At 39.0% G+C, this 25,927-nt stretch overlaps 1 protein-coding gene across 4 annotated transcripts in view; it reads left to right on the top strand.

Moving 5' to 3' along the window:
• The window catches only part of VWA8 (von Willebrand factor A domain containing 8), a 473,608-nt gene that overhangs the window by 23,814 nt on the left and 423,867 nt on the right, over nucleotides 1–25,927 (top strand). For all 4 annotated transcript variants that reach the window (XR_010318190.1, XM_003412602.4, XM_064270072.1 and 1 more), the window contains exon 2: nucleotides 739–816. Coding sequence is in view for 3 of the 4 variants with exons in the window: in XM_003412602.4 (XP_003412650.2) it covers nucleotides 739–816 (78 nt within the window). In the remaining variant the exon portion in view is untranslated. The remainder of the gene's footprint in view (nucleotides 1–738; nucleotides 817–25,927) is intronic.

The raw sequence follows: 25,927 nt of genomic DNA, 5'->3' as shown, positions 1-25,927 counted from the left end.
TTTTGCTGTAGTAAAAATGTAATTGTTAGTATAGTGCTTTCTCTTAAGTTCTGTGAGTCATTCGAGCAAATTATTAAGCCCAAGGGAGTAGTAGGAGCCAGCAGGTCAGAAGTAAGGAGGGCTGTTGATCCCTGACCTTGTGGATGGTATCCTGAGGAAGTAGAGGGAGCCCCTGAATTTGTAGTCAGCAGGTCAGAAGTGGAGGTGTTGCGGGGACTTTCACACTGTGGCTGGCATCTGAGGTCTTGGACAGACTTGGCAGTCCCTAGGACTGTGCTCTTTATCATGTGAGGTCTGACGTAGCCCCGGGTGGTCAGGGTCAGAGGAACAAGTGCTGCATGTGCAGCTGGTGTCAGAACAGAAGCGGTAGAGGACTCAAAAGTGGGGGTTTGATTTTTATCCTTGCAGTCCCTCTCTGTAGGGGTCCCTGGGTGGCGCAAGCAGCTAAGGGGTCAACCACTAACCAAAAGGTTGGCAGTTCAAACCCATCCAGAGGTGCCTCAGAAGACAGACCTGGCAATCTGCTTCCGAAAGGTCATAGCCTTGAAAACCCTATGGAGCGGTTCTACTCTGCACATATGGGGTCACCATGAGTTGGAATTTACTTGACTGATTGACAGTAGCTAACAACAAAAATCCCTCTCTGAAGGCCAGAAGAACCATTGCTGGGAAAGGCACAGTGTGAGGTTTTCTTTCTTGTCTCTTATAATGGTTGTGTTTTTCTTATTCTCTTTGTAGGTGATACAGTTAATATTGGAGATGTAACCTACAAGTTGAAAAGTCCTAAGAGCCCGGAACTAGTGCCACAGAACTACAGTAAGAAATATTCATTTATTTATTTCAACTTTTTTTGGGGGGGATTTTCAAACATACTCAAAACTAGAGAGTGTAGTATAAACCCCTGCTTCAACGTTTATCAACATTATGGCAATCTTGTTTTACCTGGCCCATTTTTTTTTTGTTGTTCTGAGGTATTTAAAACAAATCTCAGATGTCTTAGCACTTCACTCATAAATATTTCAGTAGAAACATTTATTTTGAGATTGAGAAACAGTGATTTTTGAGAATCATCCATGTTGCTCTATCTATCGGTTTTTAATTGCTGAGTGGTATTCTATTGCATACATATATCACAATTTGTATATCCATTCTTCTGTTCATGGACGTTTGGATAGTTTCCATTTCTTGCTGTTATAAATAAGGTGCTCTCAACATTCCTGTACAAGTGTTGTGGTCATAAGTTTTCCCTTCTATTGATTAAATAACTAGGAGTTGAACTGATGAGTCATAGGTAGATGCCTATTTAGCTTTATAAAAAACTGCCAAACAATTCTTTAATATAGTTGTACCATTTTATGCTGTGACGAACAGTATTGATCTATACCTTTGCCGGCATCAGTGTTTCTAGTCTTTTTCATTTTACTCATTCTACTAGGTTTCTGGTTACTAGGTGTTAAATGGGAACTCATTGTGGTTTTTTTAAAAACACTTTTAAAACCCTGTTGCTGCCGAGTCGATTCCAACTCGTAGTGACCCTATAGGACAGAGTAGAATTGCCTTATAGGGTTTCTACGGAGCGCCTGGTGGATTCACACTGCCAACCTTTTGGTTAGTAGCTGTAGTTCTTAAACACTACGCCACCAGGATTTCCAAACCCATTGCCGTCGAGTTGGTTCTGACTTACAACGACTCTATAGGACAGAGTAGAACTTCCCTATATGGTTTCCAAGGAGCCCTTGATGGATTTGAACTGCTGACCTTTTGGTTAGCAGCTGTAGCTCTTAATCACTGAGATATAATTCATACACCATAAAATTCACTTTTTAAAATTGTATAATTCACTAGTTTTTAATATAGTCACAGAGTTGTGGAACCGTCGCTACTACCTAATTTTAGAACATTTTCATCATTCCTCAAAGAAACCCCGTACCCATTAGCAGTCATTCCCCATTCCTTCCTCTCCCCAGTTCAAGGCAACCATGGAGCTACTTTTTGCTTCTATGTATTTGCCTATTTTGGATATTTCATGCAAATAGAGCAATACCTGGCCTTTTGTATCTGGCTTGTTTCACTTAGCATAATGTTTTCAAGGTTTCTCCATGTTACAGCATGTATAAGTACTTCATTCCTTTTTATGCTAGAATAATACTACATTGTATGGATATACTGCAAGTTGTTTCACCATTCACTCATTGGTGTACATTTGGGTTATTTCTGCTTTTTGGCTATTATGAATAATGCTGCTATGAATACTCAAGTACAAGTATTTTTGTGGACATGTTTTCAATACTCTTGGGTATACACCTAGGAGTGGAATTGCTGGGTCATATGGTAGCTCTCTGTGTAAGCTGTTTTCCCAAGCAGCTGCACCATTCTGCTTTCCCACCTGCAGTGTGTGAGGGTTTCAGTTTCTCCACATCTTAGCCAATACTGGCTGTTGTCTTTTTTCATTATAGCCATCCTACTGGGTGTGAAGTGGTATCTCTTTTTGATTTGCATTTCCCTAATGACGGCACTGGGGTTAATGACTGGCAGTGCTGTTACTTCTTTGCTCAAAATCCTGTTACTTCTTTGCTCAAAATTCCTTAGAGGATCTCTACTACCTTAAGAACAAAGATCACCCCTTAGCCTTCTTGATCTCGTCTCAGCCTCACCTCCTGCCATCTCCTTCTCCTATTCTGTGTTCCAGGCGTGGGGCACAACATAGAATAATTTCTGTTGATGCTTATGATTCTTTGGCTAAACTGTATGTTCCTCCAGAGAGACTTTCTCTTTCCTCTAACCTAAAGTTCCACTGTCTACCTCCCGAAATGTCTTTGTAATCTGTCCTCTCCAATTGGCCCATTGTTCCTTTTACTATATATGTTTTCAAATCATTTTCTCAGTGGTTGCCGCTATGGTTACAATTAGTACTTTAACCTAAAACCATCTTTTTCAGATTAATACTAATATAATTTCAGTAGTATACAAAAACTTTGCTCCAATAAAGCTCTGTTTTCCTTCCATCTCCTCTTATACTATTATCGTCATACAAATGACATCTTTATACATTGTATGCTCATCGACACAGTTTTATAATTATGGCTTTAATGACGTTTTCTTTTACATTAGATAGGAGAAGAAAGGACTTGCAAACAAAAACACATTTATTCTCTCTTTATATTTACAATGTGTTACCTTTACAGGTATTCTTTATTTTTTTGTGGATTCAAGTTACTGCCGAGTGTCCTTTCCTTTCTGCCTGAAAGAAGGACTCCCTTTAGTATTTCTTGTAGGGGAGGTGTGCTAGCAATTAATTTTGTCAGCTTTTCTGGGAATGTCTTACTTTCTCCTTTGTTTTTGAAGGATAGTTTTGCTGGATGTATGATATTTGGTTGACAGGTTTTTTGTTTTAGCACTCCAAATATGTCTTCCCACTGCCTTCTATCCTCCATAGTTTCTGGTGAGAAGTGAGCTATTAAACTTATCTGTGTATTTTCCGGAAACCTTGGTGGCGTAGTGGTTAAGTGCTACAGCTGCTAACCAAAGCGATGGCAGTTCGAATCCGCCAGGTGCTCCTTGGAAACTCTTTGGGGCAGGCAGTTCTACTCTGTCCTATAGGGTCGCTGTGAATCAAAATAGCTCGAGGGCACTGGGTTTTTTCTGGTGTATTTTCCTTTAATTATTTAGACATGGTTTCTTTTGAGAGATTCTTTTGAGAAGTTAGGGCCTTCTTAGTGCTTTCCTTGACATGGGGCCTCCTATATTCCCAAGAATATATTGGAGTTTTTCAAAGTCCTCTGTGGATATCTCATTCCCAGTTTTTCCTCTTTTAGGCTCCACTGACACGGTGTTTGGTCAGCCTCTTGTTAGCCCCATCTGTTACTATTGCCTTAGGTGGCTATGATGTTAAACAATTACTGCTGATTTTTTTTGACAAGCTCTGGGATAGTACTGTTTGTAAATGGTGAGCTCTTAGTTGGGTCAAAGAAAGAAAAACTCTGAGAATGGGGCATTTCAGGGAGTTGCCAGGCATGTCAAGTAGTGAGGTTTCTCTGGTGTGTTCTGTCTGACTGTCTGTCTGCACTGCACATGCAGGCAGAATGTGCCTTATACTTCCAGCCAGCCATAAAACTGCTAGGAATGAAGCACGTACACCCATTGACATCAACCATTCTGTGGGTGCTATGGTCATCTGTGATTAAGCCAGACACCTGAGACACTAACGCAGTGTTTGCAAAGTGAAAGCCATTAGCATTCTTTTTAGAAGGCAAACATTAGACAATAACAACAGATTCCCAAAGGAGAACTGCTTACCCTTCTCCAAGTTACCCATGTCTGTTCTGTGTTGCTGGGCCACTCTGGTTCAGGTCAGATGCTGTGTTTACTTCACCGCTGCCTCTGCTACCGCCACGCTGCTGGAGGGTCTGCAAGGCTCCCAAGGCTCGTGCTCTGGCCACTGGGTCTCACTGGCCTCTACGCACTGGCAGGAAGACCCCTGCACAGGATCTCCAAGCCGCTGGGCCTTTCTAAATCCAGCTCTTGCTATGTTATCCAGACCTGCAGGGCTTTCTTGCCATGTGCTACCCAGGCCCCTGCTGCCCAGGGTGGAAGGCATGCATCCCCTGCATGGGGCACACTTAGGCCTCTCTTATCCTGCACAAGCAAGTGTTACTGCTCTTTTAGCTCCACTGACACCTCTTACCCAGAGGCATCTGGCTCTGCCCTTCTGTAGAAAGATTCCTGCACGGGGCACGCTCAGGCCTCTGCCCTGCATGGATAAGTGTTATAGCTCTTTTAGCTCCGCTGGCAAGCCTCCTGTTCAGAGGCGCTCAGTTTCGGTTCTTGCTCTGTGGACCGCCAGGCCTACCTGCAGCTGCCTCGCTTTGTGGGCCCAAGCCCACCGCAGCCACCTTCCATCTTGTCCTGGCTTCTGTGCTATAACTCTCTCTTCTAGGTCTAGGAGGTTCTCAGTGCAGGGACCCTGGGTCCTTGGTCCAAAGGATGCACTGTATTCCAGAGTCTTCTTGATGTTAGTGAGGTCTCTCTGAACCTCTGTGGGATTGACACTTACATAAGGCTACTCCTTGTAAATTTTAAGGCATGGTCCATCCTCCAGGACCACAAACTTGTCAGTTCCCTTTGTAGGCTACAGATCACTCAATTTGCATAGGAAACTGACCAATCCCTTGCACGATTGTGGCCCAGCCAATCATTTTGTGGGAGTTACAAGACAATGGCTAGAAAGGCTGTATAATACTGATTCATTTTACTGCATCTGAGGTGGGCCTTTTGGGGAGCTACAACACTGTTCTGTCCCCTTCAGTGTCTTCCAGGCACCTGGCTTTCATCTTGATTGTGGGTTGTTAGTTTTTAAGATCACCTCAGAACCAAGGAGAAGGGGAGGGGAATAGGGCAAGGTGAAACTCCACAAATCCCACTGTTCTTACCAAGATTCATCTGTTTTTCTTGAATAAATGTTCCTTGGATTGTTGAATGCCTTTGATTAATTTCCAGAGTTCTGAAAAAGTTGATATTGACAATTTTTGCTGATGTTGTCATTGCTTTTATGGAGAAATAGATTTTCAGAGGTTCTCACTCTAGCATTCTAGTAGTTCTCTTTTCGTGTGGTTTTAATTTATATTTCCCTGATGAGTAATGATATTCAAGATCTTTTCTTTTGCTTATTGGGCATATCTTCTTTTGTGAGGTATTTGTGTGTTGTCCATTTTAAAAGATGATTTGTTTGTTTATTGTTGATTTGTAAAAGTTTTTTTTTTTTTTGTGTGTGTGTATGTTTTGGATATAAGTCCTTTGTCATATATATGCATTATGAATACTTTTTCTCAACCTATTGCTTGCCTATTCGTTGTCTCAATGGTATTTTTAAACCATGGTCTGTTAGATGAACGAACATATCTGTTTTGGAGGAAGTAGAGCCAGAATGCTTCTTCGAAGTCAGGATGATGGTGAAACTTTGTTTCACTTACTTTGGACATGTTAGTAGGAAGGACCAGTCTCTGGAGAAGGACATCATGCTTTGTAAAGCAGAGGGTCAGTGAAAAAGAGGAAAACCTTCAGTGAGACGGACTGACACAGTGGCTGCAACAATGGGCTTGAACATAGCAAGAATTGTGAGAATGGCGCAGGACTGGGCAGTGTTTCGTTCTCTTGTACATAGGGTCACTCTGGGTCGGAACGGACTCAATGGCATCTAACAACAACAAGATCCTTTGGTTAGAAGAAATTTTTTTTCTCTATGTGCCTTGTCTTTGAAATCTTTGCCTATTCCAATGTTGTGAAGATATTCTGCATTTTCTCCTAAGACCTTTTTAGTCTTGATAGATTTTTTTTTAGTGTTTCTCAGCCACAAGAGCCTCTTTTAGCGTTTCTTTTACTGTATGTCTGCTAAATACAAATTCTCTTGGTTTTAACCTGTCTGGGAATGTCTTTATTTTGCTTTTATTTTCAAAGGATATTTTTGCTGGCTATGGAATACCTGTTTTTACTTTTTTTTTTTTGGAGTACTTTAAAGATATTGTCCCATTATTTTTAATGAAAAATCGCCTGTAGTTTTTGTTGTTGTCGTTCCCCTGTTTGTAATTTGTCTTTTTCCTCTCTCTTCCTTTAAGATTTTGTTTATTTTTCCACCAGTAGTTTGGCTTTGATATACCCGGGTGTGATTTTCTTGGAATTTATCTTTTTTGGGGTTCTCTGATCTCTTTAGTCTGTAAGAAAGCCTGTTCTGTTGACCTGCCGCTGGCCTCCGGAGGCCACTTCAGTGGAGCCCAAGAATGCCTGAGAGGGATTTACTTACCTCAGCTCTCTTGGCCTAGCACCATTCTTGAGCACCTGCCACCTTCGACTAGATAAAGACCTAGATTGCCTTGGAGGAATTTCTGTTACTTCTTCTGTTTCACCTCTGCCTTCAGTGGGCTGTTGCCTTTCACTGAGATTAGATCCAGTGTGCTTCAGGAAGGATAGCTCTCAGCTTCTGCCTTGCCTCTGCTTTTCAGTATGTGTGCCTATGTACTCGATGAAGGCCAATGGGAAGGAGTAGGTGGGTAGGTTCAGATTTCCCTATGACTGGAACTTCGCAGTATACTGATCCATCCTGGCAACCTGAGCGTGGCCATTGTCAGTTTGTTAAAAGTTTGACTTGTCTAGCAAGAGGCCATCTAAGATGCATCAATTGGTCCCAACCCACCTGGAGCAGAGGAGAATGAAGAACATCAAAGATACAAGGAAAATATCAGCCCAGGAGATGAAAGGGCCACATAAACCAGAGATTCCATCAGTCTGAGAACAGAATAACTAGATGGTGCCCGGCTACCACCGGTGACCACCCTGACAGGGAACACAACAGAGAGTCCCTGACAGACTCCTAAAATTCTGGTAAAAAGACCAGACTTAATGCTTGACTGGAGAAACCCCAGAAGATGTGGCCCCCAGACTCTCCCTTAACCCAGAATTAAAATCATCCCTGAAGCCACCTCTTCAGACGAAGAATAGACTGGACTGTAAGACATAAAATGATACTCATGAAGAGTGTGCTTCTTAGTTCAAATAGATACATGAGACTAAATGGGCAGCTCCTGTCCAGAGGCGAGATGAGAAGGCAAAAACGGACAGGAGCTGGTTGAATGCACATGGGAAATCCAGGGTGGAAAGGAGGAATGTGTGGTCACTTTATAGGGATAGCAACGAGGGTCACATAACAATTTGTGTATAAATTTTTGTATGAAAAACTAACTTGAGCTGTAAACTTTGACCTAAAGGACAATTAAAAAAGAAAAAAAGTTTGGCTTACTTCTCACACATACATGTATAGCAGATTCTTCCCCTTTCTGCTGTTCCACCAGAGGTAAAAGTTAGCTGTGGGTCTCTTCCCTCCTCAGAAGGTCTCATTACTTTCTAGAATTTAATTCATTTATGTTTCTTTGCATCCTTAACTATGTGATGGGTTTTAAGAAACTGTGATTTTTATAAATTAACTGGCTTGTTCTGGTTGTTAGGGTGGAAGTGAAATTCTCTTGTGACTTTTCATCCTAACTAGAAGTGGGAGTCAGGAACATTTATTTTTAATGTCTGTTATTTAATGGCTATGCCTCATCATATTATCATAATAGGCAGGTTTCCTTTTCTGGAGGTGAGGTTAGTATCACAAATTCTTGTTATAATTCTCTGGAGAAAAATTTACGAAATGGATCTGTAGTATCTTACATGCCATGGGTATATGATAATTGAGAGAGAAAAAAATATAATTTTTCGTGATTTCTGGGCCTTTTCTTATTACGAACATAGCTAACTTTTTACAGTAAACTTCAGAGATGGGTAAGGTCCATGCTTGATAGCCAACAGCAAAACTCTTATGTAGTTTGAGTTCTTAGGGAAATCACTGCTTGGAGACAGATTATGTTTAAAATTTTGACTGTACTAATTTTTTGCTGTGTGACTTTCTGTAGGTTATTTAATGACTCTGAGTCTCAACCTTGTACATATATTGTATATAAAAGAAATAGCATATGTGAAACGTGTAGGATAGTGCCTGACATATTAAAAACAACAAGAGCAACAACAAAAAACCCATTGCCCGTAGAGTCGATTCCGAATGATAGCGACCCTACAGGAGAGTAGAATTGCCCCATAGGGTTTCCAGGGAGCGGATGGTGGATTCGAACTGCCAGGCTTCTGCTTAGCAGTCAAATGCTTAACCATTACAACACCAGGGCTTGTAGTGCTCGGTAAGTGTGAGTCCTTGCCACACCATTCCCCAAGCCTCCTGATTCCTGTTTCATTTCCCATTATTTAATGCCATGTCACTGTTGAGTTTGGGGATTACTGAGGGCTGCTGTGCTTTACCTTGAGATATGCTAAAAAACATTTACTCTTCATACAGTGTTGCCCTTATAGAATGACATCTACTATGCATTCCATCTAGATTTTATTTTTAATTTTCCATCATTTGGGTTGTTTGCAGGATCACAAAGAGCAGTAGGCTCTTCAAATAGGTTTCAGTTTCCTTTCGAAGATCAATCCTAGTGTGTTTCCATGGTGGAAAGAAGGTTGGTCTTTTCTGTCTCACTGAGACATGAAGCATAGTAATTGCCTGACATCTCCAAACAGGATAGCCCTGTCCGTCTCTTCTTTTAGCTTCTAAAATGGCATCATCTCCTATCTGGAGTCAGCTGAAATATTTTGTCATAGTCTCAAATGTTTAGTTATTTGGGGGATTTTCTTATCAAGTGGGAGAATTCACAAGAATATCTGTACTAGCTTTAAGGGTTCAAGGAATCTTAGGATAGCGTCTATTTTAAAACTTTTAAGTATAGACTTACAATGAATGTATATTTATTCTTTGCAAATTACTGAGGGACATTACAAAGACTGGCTGGGATCAAGTTCCCAAATGTTAAAGTTATCTGTTTCTAAATATAGCAAAACTCTCACTAATTGTCACCAGAACAAAACAAAACAAAACCCATACCCAAAACAGCAACAAAACCCACTGCAATGTTTTCTCGTTTACATACTTTTAGTTTTTATTACTGTTTTCATGCATCTTTTATGTAATAAAAATTTTTCTTTTCCTGTGTGTTTCGTTGTTAGTAGATGTTCCTTTGACATTTACCTGAAGAGAGCTTACATTAAATGCAGCTGGATGGGCTGTAGACTCCAGTTTGCATATTTTGTGCTTGCTATCCATTCATCATTGTTCCTACTATATTCATAATATCAAAAAGTATCTAACGTATTTTCTTTTGTATATGAAGATGATGGTACTGACCATCATCACTAGGATATGTTTTTCCCGGTAGTAAATTATTACATTGTCCCTAGTAGGCTTTCTTATAAGCAACCATATCTATCTTTACGAAAAAGACTGTTATGAGTTCCGTTAACTTGAAATGGGAGAAGAGGCTGAGCTAAATCAACCAAGGTCTGAAGTATCTGCATATACATTATGTGGTGGCCACATGTTGATCGGACAGATATTTTGTATTGTATAGTACATGTCTTTGTGCATTCCTTTACTGTATTATGTTCATGTAGTGTATCTGTTTAGCTTATTCTCCCTCTCTTAGGTACTATTTCCAAAATTAGAAAATTAAAATTGTTTGGCTTCACTCTTGCTGTAACATGTTTGCTTAGAGAGCATGGGTTTTGGTTATGAGGGAACTCTGATAGTTTTTTTTTTTTTATTTTCTATTTAGCACTCAAAAAAATATTTTAGAAATGGTGTTTGTTGAAGTTTGATACTCTATTGCTTTCCTTCCAGTATTTATGCCTCAAATTAGCTAATTCTAAAAGGATTTTTGCTTCTTGAGTATTTAATACTTTGAAATACAACATAAAATAATAGACTTTTGTTGCAGGAAGCAACTTGAGCAATTATTATTCTCATTAAAACCCTCATTTTGTAGCCAGGAAAGTGAAAGAAAGAGGCCAGAAGACAAATTAGTAGCAAAGCCCAGATTTCCTGACTTCTGTTTGGTTTTCCTTTTACAGTCGGCTACAGTGTCTCTGGCTACTTTGTCTTGATTTTTAGAATAAGTCCTGGAATAGAAAGAAGGATAGTATGAAAAATCTGGAGCTAGTTGAGGCATGGCAGTGCTATTTTATTCTACTGTTACCAAAGTTCTTACTCAGAGCACTGAAAATCACTACTGTCTTATAGCAGTAAAGAAATATAAATCATAATATTAAAATATAAACCCTGATATTCATATTTAACATCTATTTAATAGATTGGTAGAAATTCTGCTAACTGCCAGAAGCTATAGACTGGAAATACTCCTCAGTGAACATCTGAAATTAAATTTAAAATCACACAGAAGTAGTATTATCTCATCACAGTACAATGTCTTAATTCATTGAGAGTCTGATTGAGATAATGGTCATTCAACCTGTTTCTGTCTTCACAGTATCAGGCACAGCAGGACAGCTTTCTAGCTCACACACCTAGCCCAGCGCATGGGCCATTATAGACACAGGAGTTGGCTTGCTCTTCAGTTTTTCTGTTATCTAGATCTTGTCACCGCCTGCCTTCACTATTAAAACTTCCATTTATCATCTGAGTCCCAAGTCTCTCACTTGGCAGTGCTGAAGTGGATAATTGAAGCTCTTTTGCCTTTTTGTGTGAAAGCTGAATCCCCAGGCTTAGACGAAATTGGCAGTTTTTGAAAAGGGATTCTTTCATGTTTTTGTGCTTGAAGTGAAGCTATATTGTATCAAAGGTGGTATTTCTTCAAGGGTTTGCCGTGTGAGGTGGCGCTGCAGGCTAGCCGGTTTTCAATAGATGATCTCAGAGTGATATTCCGGCTTCCTTACATAATCTGTTGTAGTCAGTGGACCAATTAGATGTGAGGTCATGTAAGGTTTAGGGGACACACTGAACTCTTTTCCAAGCAACCAGGGCCCACAAAGATTTTCTGAGTCACCCCATTGTTGCTCTGAAAATGTTGAGTTTGGGCATAAAGTCAACAGGATGAGGGTTTTTTTCTTTTGGGGGAGAAATTTTCTCTTTCATTTGTAAATAACTTTAAGAGGTTTGAGAAACTTGTCAATGTCATAAATGACAGAATAGCCTGGAAAAACACTGTAACTTTTGTGTGAATATAGATAATGCAGAACAATCATTGCAGCTACTTGTCGCTTTTAATGAATTAGTGACAGAGGTTATAGAAAAGGGCCCTGGGGAGGTATTACCTAAGATGCCCTTACCTAACAGACTCAGAGCTTGGAATTAGTCTGAGAAGCGAGGCCCCCAATCCTTAAGATCTGCCTTATTGTCTGTAGTTGCACAATTTGCCTCTCGTTATTAGGGATTTTACGTTAATAAAAGGATAACCTTTGAGATTTCTTTAGAAGTGTTTTTAGGAATACAACTCTCAAAAGAAACAGCGCCATCAGCTTTTAAAGCAGTTGAACATGCCTGGAAGTCACCCATGGAGGCTCTACAGCAGTCTTTATTAAGTGCCTGATCTTAGTGAATTTAGTCTTCTTTCTCCCAGGCACTGTCTGCCAGATAGATTAAAATTTTATTGCTATTTTGTTTAATTACTATTGCTGCTTCCTGTTACTTTGTATAAAATTATTGAGCAGTGTCGTATGTTAAATAATCTTCTTTAGATCCACTAATGAAATTGTTTAAATGAGAAAATTCAAGTAGTAAATCCCTAACTTAAAAATTATATTTTTACTGTCTATATAACACATACACAGTGGTTAATGTGATTGACTGCTAACCGAAAGATTAGCAGTTCAAAACCTCCAGCGACTCTGTGGAAGAAGGATGTGCCAGTCCGCTTCCGTAGAGATTTACAGCCTTGGAAACCGTATGGGGTCGCAATGAGTCAAAACTGACTAGATGGCAGTGGGTTTGGGGTTTGACAGAGTATTAATAGAAGATTAATATTCTTAACATACATATTTATCTTACAAATTGATAAGAAAAATCACGTCATCCAGTAGAAAACTGGCAAAGGATTTAAATAGGCATGTCACAGAAGAGGCTTCCAAATGGCCAATAAGTATATGATGTTCTAATCCTATTTAATAGTTGTCGTGTGCTATCAAGTCGAATCTGACTTATAGCCACCCTGTATGACAGAGTAGAACTGCTAGGCTGTAATCTTTAGGGGAGGAGATTGCCAGGTCTTTTTTCCTGTGGAGTCTTGGTAGGTTTGAACCGCCGACCTTTTGGTTAGCAGCTGAGCACTTAACCGTTGTGCCACCAGGGCTCCTTGCTTAATAGTTGTTGTTGTTAGGTACCGTCGAGTCAATTCTGACTCATAGTGACCCTATGCACAAAAGAATGAAACACTCCCCAGTCCTACACCATCACCACAATCGTTGCTATGCTTGAGCCATTGTTATAGCCACTGTGTCAATCCATCTTGTTGAGGGTCTTCCTCTTTTTCACTGACCCTCTACTTTACCAAGCATGATGTCTTTCCCAGGGACTGGTCCCTCCTGATAACATGTCCAAAGTATATGAGACAAAGTCCTGTCATTCTCGCTTGTAATGAGCATTCTGGCTGTACTTCTTCCAAGACAGATTTGTTAGTTCTTCTGGCAGCTGATGGTATATTCAATATTCTTTGCCCATACCATAACTCAAAGGCATCAGCTCTTCATCAGACTTCCTTATTCATTGTCCAGCTTTCACATGCATATGAGGCAATTGAAAACACCATGGCTTGGGTCAGGCGCGCCTTAGTCTTCAAGGTGACATCCTTGCTTCTTAACACCTTAAACGGGTCTTTTGCAGCAGATTTGCCAAATGCAATGTATCCTCTGATTTCTTGACTGCTGCTTCCATGGACGTTGATTGTGGATCCAAGTTAAATGAAATTCTTTTTCTTTTGTTTTTTTTTTCTTTTTTACTGCACTTTAGATGAAGGTTTACAGAAAAAAGTAGTTTCTTATCAAACAGCACACACATTGTTCTATGACATTGGTTAACAATCCCACAACGTGTTAACACTCTCCCTTCCTCAACCCTGGATTCCCTATTACCAGCTTTCCTGTTCCCTCCTACCTTCCAATCCCTGCCCCAGGGCTGATGTACCCTTTTAGTCATGTTTTGTTCCATAGGTCTGTTCAACCTTTGGCTGAAGGGTGAACCTCAGGAGTGACCTCATTACTGAGTTGAAAGGGGGCCCAGGGGCAAGTCTGGTCCTTCTTTTTGAGTTAGAATTTTGTTCTACATTTTTCTCCAGCTCTGTTTGGGACCCTCTATTGTGATCCCTGTCAGAGCAGTCAGTGGTGGTAGCCAGGCACCATCTCATTGTTCTGGACTCACTTTGGTGGAGGCCGTAGTAGATGTGGTCCATTAGTCCTTTGGACTAATCTTTCCCTTGTGTCTTTAGTTTTTTTCATTCTTCCTTGCTCCCAAAGGGGTGAAACCAGTGGAGTATCCTAGATGGCTGCTCGCAGGCTTTTAAGACCCCAGATGCTGTTCACCAAAGCAGAACATAGAACATACTCTTTTTAAACTATGTTATGTCAGTTGAGCCAGATACTTCCCGAGATCATGGTCCCCACAGCCCGCAGCTCACCAATTTGGTCCCTCAGGGAGTTTGGTTGTGTCTATGGAGCTGCCATGACCTTGCCTTGTACAGGTTGTGCTGGCTTCCCCAGTATTGTGGTACTCTATAACCCTTCACCAAAGTTGCCACTTATCTATTGTCTATTAAGTGTCTTTCCATCCCCACCCCTCCTCTCCCTCATAACCATCAAAGATTGTTTCTTTTTGTATGAAAACCCTTTCATGAGTATTTACACTAGTGGTCTCATACAATATTTGTTCTTTTGTGATTGCCTTATTTCACTTGGCATAATGTCCTCCAGATTCATCCATGTTATGAGATGCTTCACAGATTCATTGTTGTTCTTTATCATTGTATAATACTCCATTGTGTGTATGTACCACAGTTTGTTTATCCATTCCTCTGTTGATGGGCATCTAGGTTGTTTCCGTCTTTTTGCTATTGTGAAAAATGAAATTCTTGACAACTTCTGTCATTTCTCCATTTATCAGGATGTTGCTTACTGGTCCAGTTGTGAGGATTTTTGTTTTATGTTGAGGCGTAATCCATACTGAGTTGAAAGGGGGTCTTTGATCTTCATTAGTACATGCTTCAAGTCTTCTTCACTTTCAGCAAGCAAGGTTGTGTCATCTGCATATCACAGGTTGTTCAAGTCTCCTTCCAGTTCTGGTGCCACGTTCTTTTTCATATAGCCCAGCTTCTCAGGTTATTTGCTCAGCATACAGATTGAATAAGTATAGTGAAAGGGTGCAACCCTGACGCATAGCTTTCTTGACTCTAAACCACGCAGTACCCCCTTGTTCTATCTGAACAACTGCCTCTTGATCTATGTACAGGTTCCTCATGAGCGCAATTAAGTGTTCTGGAATTGCCATTCTTCACAGTGTTAGTCATAATTTGTTACGATCCACAGTTGAATGACTTTTCATAGTCAATAAAACACAGGAAAACATCTTTCTGGTATTCTCTGCTTTCAGCCAGGGTCCATCTGACATCAGCAATGATATCTCTTGTTTCATGTGCTTAATAGTTTAAAAAAACCCAGTGCCGTTGAGTCGATTCTGACTCAAGGGAGATACAAATTATTAATAAGGTACCGTTTCTCATATATCAACTGGACCTGGGATTTTGGGACCCCTTTTGAGGCAACCTGATTGTGTAGCTCAGGGCTAAAATTAAAATGTATTACAGGGTTGCAGGGAAATGGGCATTATCATATGTTGCTGGTAGAAGTATGAATTCATACAATTTCTTTTGGAAAGTAATATGTTGTTGTTGTTAGGTGCCGTTGAGTCAGTTCTGATAGCGCAAAAGAACAAAACATTGCTGGATCCTGCGCTGTCTTCACAATCGTTGCTATGTTTGAGCCCATTGTCACAGCCACTGTGTCAGTCCACCTTGTCAAGGGTTTTCCTCTTTTTTGCCAATGCTGTACTTTACCAAGCGTGTTGTCCTTCTCCTGATAACATGTTCAAGTATGTGAAATGAAGCCTTGCCATCCTCACTTCTAAGGAGCATTCTGGCTGTACTTTAAAAAATATTTGTTCGTTCTTCTGGCAGTCCTTGGTACATTCAGTATTCTTCATCAATACCATGATTCAAAGGCATCAACTCTTCTTTGGTCTTCCTTATTCACTGTGAGGGTTTCACATGCATGTGCAATGATTAAAAATACCATGGCCTGGGTCAGGCACACATTAGTACTCGAGGTGACATCTTTGCTTTTTAATACTTTAAAGAAGTGTTTTGTAGCAGATTTGTCCAATGCAGTACATCCTTTATTTCTTGACTGCTGCTTCCACGGGCATTGATTGTGGGTCCAAGTAAAATGAAATCCTCGACAACTTCAGTCTTTTGTCCATTTATCATGATGTTGCTTATGGGTCCAGTTGTGAGGATTTTTGTTTCCTATAAGTTAAGGTGTAATCCATACTGAAGACTATAGTCTTTGATCTTCATAAGTAAGTGCTTCAAATCCTCTGCCTCAGCAAACGAGGTTGTATCACCTGCATATCACAGGCTGTTAGCCTTCCTCCAATTCTGATGCCGCGTTCTTCTTCATATAGTCCAACTGTTGGGATTATTTGGTCAGCATATAGATTGACTAAGTATGATAAAAGAAAAGTAATATAGCAATAACTATTAAATAAAACATAAACATACATTTTAATGTGGGAGTCTCTTTTTTAGGTTTTATCTATTTAAAAAAAAATCAGTATATAAGGGCATATGCACACAGTACTTGTTGCAGTCCGTGGGTATTTTTGGTAGTGGCAAAAACTAGAAGTAACCTGAGTCCATCAATAGGGGACTGATTGAATACATTATGACACACCCATATTATGGAATCTTCTGCTGTTATTCAAAAAGAATAAATTAGATTTATATCTATAGACCTAGAAGATATTCGTGTAATATTGTTAAATAAAAAGTGTAGATTGAAGAGTGATTCTTATTTTTTTTAACTTGGGACACTGTTACACGTGTGTTATATGTCTGTTTGTATACAGAGAAAAGTGTGGAAGGATACAACCCACGCAGGGCTTTTACTTTGACCTCCTTGTAGGGCCATTGGGTTAGAAGTGAGATTGAGAATGGAAGGGGTTGAGAAGGGAGATCATTTATTTATTTATTTTTTACAATTTTTCCTTAGTTATAGTAAGCATGTATTAGATTTGTAATTTATTTTGTACACCTACTGGAACCATCTTGGCCTTTTTTTTTTTTGTATGTTTTTGGTATTGTCTGCTGTCTTCAGGACAGTCAGTATTTTCTTCGTTTCTTGATTGTAGATCCCTTTGTTTCATCCTGTTTTTTGTGTTATTTGGTTATGCCTGAGCAAGCAGGCTGTGCATTCTTTGTTGTTTATTCGTCTGTAGTCACGATATTTTTCACCTCCTTGTCCAATGGGCAGGGCCAGTCTCTCAGCTGTGGTACAGCATGGCAGGTCCAGCTGAAGAGGAGGGGCTGGGATGGGGTGTTTGTGGCACGCACTAGGGCGGACAGGGCCAGCCTGGAATCAGAGCCAGGCAGGTTTCAGTAGGCCATGCCTGTGCTGCTTGGGGGTGTGATGTTCAGTGCATGGTGCAAGTAGGCAGGAGGGAGGGGGAAGGCTGTAATGTGGAGCTAATATGGGTATGGGAAGAGGAGAGAGAGGAGAGAGAAACAGGAGCCAAAAACAAAGAACCCCCCCAAAAAAAAGAGTGCAAAGGGAGCTTGCCATTGCAGTGGAGAGATGAGAAACTGAGAAATTGAGAAAAAAAAAAATAGAAAAGGGGAAAAAGAAAAACAAAGTAAGTAGATAAAAATTTGGAAAAAAAGAAATGAAAAGAAAACCCCCCAGGGGTCCCACTGGTGGGACACAAAGACCAGGGAAGTGGTTCCCAGACTGTGCAGTATAACCTCACTAGAGGGGGTATAGATGTCACACAGCAATAGGTATTCAGGAGACAGGAAAAGAATATAAGTATAGAGAGATGAGAACTGAGAAATGAAGAAAGACAGGAAGGAAAAAAGAGAAAAAGAAAGAAAAAAGATATGGCCCCAGGGATCCCACCCACACGGGTGTACAGATTGGGGGAGTAGCTCCTAAGCTGTGCAGTGCAGCCCTGCTAGAAAGGGCTGCTAAAAGAAAAAGAAAACAAACAAAACAAAACAGAACAAAGAAGAAGAAAAAAAAAAGAGCCCTGGGGATCCCACCAGCATGGTGTCGTGGGCCAGGGGAATGGTTCCCCAGTCTAGAAAGGCTTCACAACCTTTCAAGAGGAAGCAAAGATGGCCCATGGAACCAGGTGTTTCAGAAAAAGGAGGGGTAGGTGGTGGGAGGCATGGAAGAAACCAAAAGAAATGGAAAAAAGCAACCCCAGCAACAGACAGATGGCATTCAAGGAGCCGGCCAGTGTGCACCGGGTGAATCCAAGTGGTCCAGGACTGAAGCAGTTGCCTCCTGGCCAAGAGACTGTGACCAGCAGGAAGCAGAGGAAGCCAGGGGTTGGGGGTAGGGGTGGGGGTTAGGAAAATGGGTGCTCTGTCTCCTGCTGGGAGCTTTGTGAAGCTGCTTTTCCATACTCCCTGTCTGCCGATCTCTGATGTGGGTGGCATGAATCCAGGTGACATGGACACCGTACTTTCTGGCTGGCCAAGCCACTGCTGCCAGTCAGGAAGCATGGCGGTAGAGCAGTGGGGAGAGGATGGGGGTTGGGAAAGTGTGTATCTCTGGTTACCGTGTGCTCTGTTTCCTGCTGGGAGCTCTGTGAAGCTGCTTTCCCTCGTTTCCTGTCCATCAGTGGCTGACAGGAGTCCAAGATGGCGAATCCATGTTGCGGATGGGGAACCTCTGGACATATCTGTCCTCGCTTTCTGTTCTCTGTCAGTTTCTTATTCTTTCTGGTGCTTGTTTGAGTTCTTTATCTCTTTTGACATTTTGAGTTCTAGGACTGACGTTTGCCTCTGCTTTACTTAGTTTTTCAGGTCTTTGCTGTGGAGGGACTATGTGGTGCTTCTGTCTGTGGCGCCATGTTGTCCAGAAGTCCCTAGATTTGTAATTTAAATAATAACAATTAAAATGTAGAACCATGTTTAAAAATTCATTAAAATAAAGAATGCATCCCATTTATAACTTGTCAATTGCTTTTTCTGTAATCTGACTCATAATAATGAAAAGTTCATGCTTTGTGTTTAAAGAGTTTGAACTAGTTTGACAGGGTCTGAAAATTCTTGGTTTTTCTAAGATGCGTTTATAACCAAAGATCATTCCTTGATTTTATTTTATGTTTTTGGCAATCATTGTCTTGTCATGAATATAACTAGCTATACTAAGACCAACAAAGGTGTCTTCAGTAAATTTAACAACAGCCTTACAGATAAGCACTTTAGTAGACTAAGTTGCAAATTAAGTTCTGAGTGTTAAATTGTGGTCTATTGATCAGCAAACCTTGCTTGCTGAAAGTGAAGAGGACTTGAACACTCACTGATGAAGATCAAAGACTACAGCCTTTAGTATGGATTATACCTCAACATAAAGAAACAAAAATCCTCACAAATGAACCAATAAGTAACATCACGATAAAGGGAGAAAACATTGAAGTTGTCAAGGATTTCATTTTACTTGGATTGGCAGTCAACGCCTATGGAAACAGCAGTCAAGAACTCAAATGACATATTGCATTTGGCAAATCTGCTGCAAAAGACCTGTTTAAAGTGTTAAGAAGCAAAGATGTCAACTTGCTTACTAATGTGCACCTGAGCCAAGGTGTAGTATTTTCATTTGCCTCATATGCATTGCAAAAGCTGTACACTGAGTAAGGAAGACCAAAGAAGAATTGATGCCTTTGGATTATACCATGGACTGCCAGAAGAATGCACAAATCTGCCTGGGAAGAAGTATAGCCAGAACGCTCCTTAGAAGTGAAGATGATGAGACTTTGTCTCACTTACTTTGAACATGTTATCAGGAGGGACGGGTCCCCAGAGAAGGACACCATGCTTGGTAAAGTACAGCATCAGTGAAAAGGAGAAATACCGTCAACGAGATGAATTGGCACAATGGCTGCAACAAGGGGCTGAAACATAGCAACGGTTGTGAGGATGGCTCAGGACTGGGCAGTATTTTGTTCTTTTCTACATAGGGTTGCTATGAGTCGAAATCAACTCTTCAGCACCTAACAACATAACAATATTGATCAGCCAAGATATTCAAATATATGTCACCCATCATATTGCTCCTTCTTCAGTATGCCACAGTTCTTCTCTACTTCCAGTATAGTTGTCACTACTTTACAATGTGGTTTTTCAAAAAAATTGTTAAGTATAACTTTTTGTTCTCATTGTAAAAATAAAATATGATCCATGCAGAAAACTTGGAAAACACTGAAGAACACAAAGGATAAAACCCAACTCATGCATTATCTTAATGAAACACACTGTTAGCTCTTTAATATGTATTATTCTAATCTTTTTTAAAACAGTGTTACTGAATATAATTTATGTAAGATAAACTATATATATTTATTGTACAGTTTCATAAATTTTGACGTGTATACAACCATGAAACATCACCACAGTTAATATACTGATCAAATAAATTTATCACCCCCCAAGGTTTACTCATGCCTCTTTATGGTTACTCTCCTGGTTTTCTTACCACCTGGGAATCACTCATCTGTTCTCTGTCACCATGGGTTTATTTGGATTTTTTAGAATTTTATGTGATATATAATATGTATTATTTTGTTGTTGTTTAGCTTCTTTCATTCAGCTAAATTATTCTGAGATTCTTCAATGTTGTATGCGTCAATAGTTCATGCCTTTTTTATTGCTGAGTCATATTCCGTTTAATGGATATGTTACAATTCGTTTATCCGTTCACCCGTTGATGGGACATTTGGATTGTTACCAAGTTGGGGTTGTTGCAAATAAAACTCGTATAAACATTCATGTACAGGTCTTTGTATGAATATGTGATTTCTTTTCTCTTGTGTAAATACCTAGAAGTGGAATAGCTGGATAATACAATAGACGTATATTTAACTTTTTAAGAAACTGCCATTCTGTTTTCCAAAGTGGTTGTATCTTACATTTCTGCCAGCAATGTATAAGAATTTAGTGCCTCTGCATCCTTGCCAACACTTGATATGATCAGTCTTTTTAATTTCAGCCATTCTCATAGACCTGTAGAAGTCTCTCATAGTGGTTTGAGTGTTCATTTTCTTGTGACTGATGATGTTGAGGATATCCTGGTGTCACAGTGGTTAAGAGTTTGGCTGCTAATCAAAATGTCGGCAGTTCAAATCCTCCAGGCGCTCCTTGGAAACCCTATGGGGCAATTCTACTTTGTAGGGTCGCTATGAGTCGGAATTGACTTGATGGCAGTGGATTTGGTTTTGGGTAATGATGTTGAGCATCTATCTATTCATGTCTTTATATGCCGTCTGTTTATCTTCTTTGGTGAAGTGTCTGTTCATATCTTTTGCCCATTTTTTTTCCATTGGAATATTTGTTTTCTTACTTGAGCTTTGAGATTTCTTTAAATATTCTGGATATAATAACATCAGATATGAGTTGCAAATATTTCCTTTCCATTTGTGGTTTGTTTTCTTTATTCTCTTAACAATGTCTTTTGAAGAACAGAAGTTTTAAATGTGAATAAAGTCCACTTTATCAGTTTTTACTTTTATGGTTCATGATTTTGCTGTTTCTAACTCAAGGTCACAAAGAATTTTTCTTCAGTTTTTTTCTGGAAGTTTTCATGGTTATAGATTTTTATTTATGCTTATCATCCATTTTGAGTTAATTTTTGTATATGGTACAAAGTGTGGATCAAAGTTCCTTTTTTTGCATATACATGTTCCAGCACCATTTGTTGAAAAGACTATCCTTTCTTCACTGAATTAATTTTTGTGCCTTGTTCAAAAATCTGGAAATATTGTGGGTCTATTTCTAGACTCACTATTCTGTTTCATTGATTTATTTGTCTATCTATCTTGACGTGAACACCTCACTGTTCTGTTACTGATTACTGTAGCTTTATAATAAATCTTGAAAGCAGATAATGTTAGTCCCCCATTTTGGTTTTTTTTTTTTTTACAAAGTTGTTTTGGCTATTCTGAGCACTTTGTATTTTCACATGAGTTTTAGAATCAGCTTGTCAATTTCTACAAGAAAAGCCTTCTGGGATTTTGCTTGAAATTGTGTTTAATCTGTAGAGCAATTTGGGGATAATTGATAATAATATTGAGCCTTCTGACCCATGTACAATGTGTATCTCTCCTTTATTTAGACCTCCTTTAATTTCTCTCAGCAATGTTTTGTTGTTTTTGGTGTATAGGTTTTGCATGTATTTTGTCAGATTTATCCTCTGAGTATTTCATATTTTTGATGCTATTGTGGATAATATTGTTCAACTTCAAAATAGAAGTACAATTGATTTTTACATATTAACCTTGTATTCTGCTACTTGTTAAACTCATTTATTAGTTCTAGAGCTTGCTTTTATGATGTCACATTTTCTGTATGAACAATTATGTTATCTATGAATAAAGGCAATTCTAATTCTTCCTTTCTAATCTGCATGCTTCTTATTTCTTTTATATTTTGCCTTATTACACTCACTAGTACCTCCAGTATAATGTTGAATAGAAGTGGTGAGAGGGAATATCCTTGTCTTATTTCTGATCTTAGAGGAAAGCTTTCTGTCTCTCACCGTTAAGTATGATGTTAAAAAAACAGAAACAAAAAACCAAACCCATTGCCATCAAGTCAATTCCGACTCATAGTGACCCTATAGGTCAGAGTAGAACTGCCCCATAGGGTTTCCAACGAGCGGCTGGTGGATTTGAACTGCCAGCCTTTTGGTTAGCAGCCATAGCTCTTAACCACTATGCCACCAGGGTTTCCAGAGTATGATGTTAGGTGTAGGTTTTTCATAGATTTCCCCTTTCAAGTTGAAGAAGTTTTCTTCTGTTCCTAGTTTGCCTAGAGTTTATCATCAGGAAAGGATTTTGGGTTTTGTCAAATGCTTTTTCTATGTCTATTGTGGCTTTTATTTTTTAGTTTGTTAATATGGTGAATTACATTGATTTTCAAATGTTAAACTAACTTTGCATTCCTGGGATAAGCCCCACGTAGTCAAGATGTGTTATTGTTTTTATATGTTACTGCATTTACTTTGTGAAATTTTTGTTTAAAATTTTTACATATATGTTTATGAGGGATATTGACCTGTAGTTTTCTTGTAATGTGTCAGGTTTTGATATCAAGGTAGTGCTGGCCTCATAGAATAAATTGGAAAGAATTCCTCCTTTTCCGTTTTCTGGATGAGTTTATATAAAATTGGTATTTTTCCTTAAATACTTGGTAAAATTCACCAGTGAAAGCACCTTGTCCTGGAGTTTTCTTTGTGAGAAGGTTTTTAACTACAGATTCAGTTTCTTTCATAGATACAGAGTTATTCAAGTTATCCCTTTCTTCTTGTGTCAGCTCAAGAAGAGCTTATTCTTGTTTTTCAAAGAATTCATCCATTTTATCTAAGTTGTGGAATGTGTTGGCATAAAGTTGATTACAGTATCTCCTTATTATTCACTTAGTATCTGTAATATCTCTAGTGATATCCTCTCTTTCATTTCTGATGTTGATAATTTGTGTCTCTTTCCTGATTAGTCTGGCTAGAGGTATAACAATGTTATTGATCTTAAAGAACCAACTTTTGATTTTATTGTTTTTTCTCTATTGCTTTTCTGTTTTCTATTTCATTGATTTAAGTTCTGATCTATATCATTTCTCTTCTATGGGTTTTATTTGCTCTTCTTTCTCTAGTTTCTTAAGACAGAAGCTGAAGCCATTCATTTGAAACCATTTTTCCCCTGATGTAGGTGTTTAGTGCTGTACAGTATCCTCTTTAGTGGCATGATACAAGTTTTGATATGTTGTATTTCACTTTCATCCAGTTGAAAGTCCTTTATAATTTATTTTTTGATTTCTTCTTTGACCCATGTATTATTTAGAAGTGTGTTATTTAGTTTCCGAATAGTTGGTGATTTTCCAAAGATCTTTCTGTTACTAGTTTCTAATTTAATTCCATTTTGGTTAGAAAACATACTTTGTATAACTTGAACCCTTGGAAATGTGTCTAATCATTAAAAAAATGACTATGTATACACATATTATTTGAGAAAACATGATTCTGTATATACTATTTTTTGACCCTTTTCACAAAGCAATGTATTGTGGAAACTTTGTCGTGTGAAGTATTTCCTATAGCTTGATTTTTTAAAAAGTGATTTCATTTTTAGTACAAATAATACTTTTATGTGATTCAGAAATCAAAACAATATATATAGACATGAGAAATCATATTTTCACTCCTGTTCCCATTCATATTTTTTCCCAAATTATTGGTTTCAAAGGAATCTGTCCTGTGACGATGCAAATACAAGCAAATATCCATGTATACTCTTATTCTCACCTCCCTACCCGAAAAGTGTACAACTTGACTGTCAATCATTGTATATAGATACGCTCTAATTTAATTAATGTTTTTTATATCGATGTATTTACCAATTAATAAATAAAACCTGAATACCTGCTCTATGCTAGGTACTTTGCTGTCCAGTATTATACTTCTTATTTAGTTTTGATTCCAGCCATATTGGATCAGACTCATCAGCCCATTTCATAGATGAGGAACCTAAGTTTTTATATACATGCAGTCCCTGGGTTACGAACATCCAACTTACGTACAACCTTTAGTTACGAACCAACCCCTATAAAGCCTAATATATATAAAAGTCAAGGTACGTACAATGATTCGTAATAGCAAACAGGTGCTACTTGGTGACACACATGAAAACATTATTATTGCTGTATTATTGTGTTAAAGATGTTTTAGTGCATCTGAAAGTGTTTCTTTAATGTTTTTTATGCATAGAAAGGTACTTTATATACTGAGATGAGCATTTGACTGATGTTAAATACGAACCATACCTAACTGTTCCGACTTATTTGACTTAAAGACAGATTTAAGAATAGAACTTGTTCATAATCCAGGGACTGCCTGTATATGTATTGTTTTCCTTTGACATCTTCTTAATCATAAGGACCTTATTGTATTTGTTTTTGTGTTATTGGTGCTGAGCATATAGTTGATCCTCCATAGATGTAGTTGTGTGAATGATTTAATTTCTTACTTCAGTTAGCTTATGTTGTAAGTAATGAGGACTCTGGTTCCAGACCCAGTATATTTGGCCTGTGTTCCCATTTCCCCCCTTTGGCATCCAGTATGTCCAACTACAGAATGATACGGTATAGGTGACAGGTGACAGTTTGTAGGTGAACATGCACTTGCAGTGAGATTAACTGTGATTCTTTTGACAGCTCATGTTTTGATGTGGTAGACGGAGGGAATGTAGGAGAGTGTGACAAATCTGAATTCAGATACTGCGTGAATGATTTCGTAGGTGATTGTGGTGAATAATGGCAGCCCTGGTGGCACAGAGGTTGAGTACTTGGCTGCTAACTGAAAGGTCAGCAGTTCAAACCCACCAGCTGCTCCATGGAAGAAAGATGTGGCAGTCTGCTTTTGTGAAGATTACAGCCTAGGAAACCCTATGGGGCAGTTCTGTTCTGTAGGGTTGCTATGAGTTGGAATCTACTTGATGCCAATGGTGGTGAATAAATGAACTGTCATGGGAAAGTACCTAACACAGCCTGTTAGGAATATGGTAAATATTGGGTTCCTTTCTCCTTTATTTCTTCAGAGTGGGCATTAGGTCCAGCAGTAATTTGAGTGTAAATCCAGAAACCCAGCCGTGACTACCAAGTCCACACTCTGTAGCGTGGTGCTCAGGGTGCACACAGATAGCGAACTCAGGGCAAAAGTCATCTTTGCAGGGGGAGGATGGGGCTTTACTATACTTGCATACCTGGTTCTCATTGCCCAAGTAACTGAACAAGACACTTATAATCCTCATAATAACATTACTCAGTAAGTTTTATTACCTCTCTTTGGAAAATGAGGAAACTTAAGCCCACAAAATTCAGAATACTTGTCCAAGAATAAGAACACTGATAAGAGGCAGAATGAGGATTCACAGCTAGGTCTGTCTGGCTTTAAAGTCTTTTTTTTTTTTTTTAATCTTCCCATTTTATTATTTTGCCTCTTGGGATGCTAAGAAAAGATTGCTAGTTTTGAAGGATTTATTGTAATAAAATTTGAACTGTGCTTAATTTTCTGAAATTTTCATTTAATCTTTTGTGGAGAATTTGATTCTGTAAAGGGAAAATTATAATTTAGAGTCTTTTAATAAAATTATTTGAAAGCCCTTGAATATGCCTGGGCAAAAGTAGCACCTATTACCCTAGGGCTCTAAAAATAGCAACATGAACAGATATACGCACAC

This window comes from Loxodonta africana, chromosome 17 (genome assembly GCF_030014295.1).
Source record: "Loxodonta africana isolate mLoxAfr1 chromosome 17, mLoxAfr1.hap2, whole genome shotgun sequence".
Taxonomy (NCBI): Eukaryota; Metazoa; Chordata; class Mammalia; order Proboscidea; family Elephantidae; genus Loxodonta; species Loxodonta africana.
This window is presented reverse-complemented; position numbering and strand designations above follow the sequence as displayed.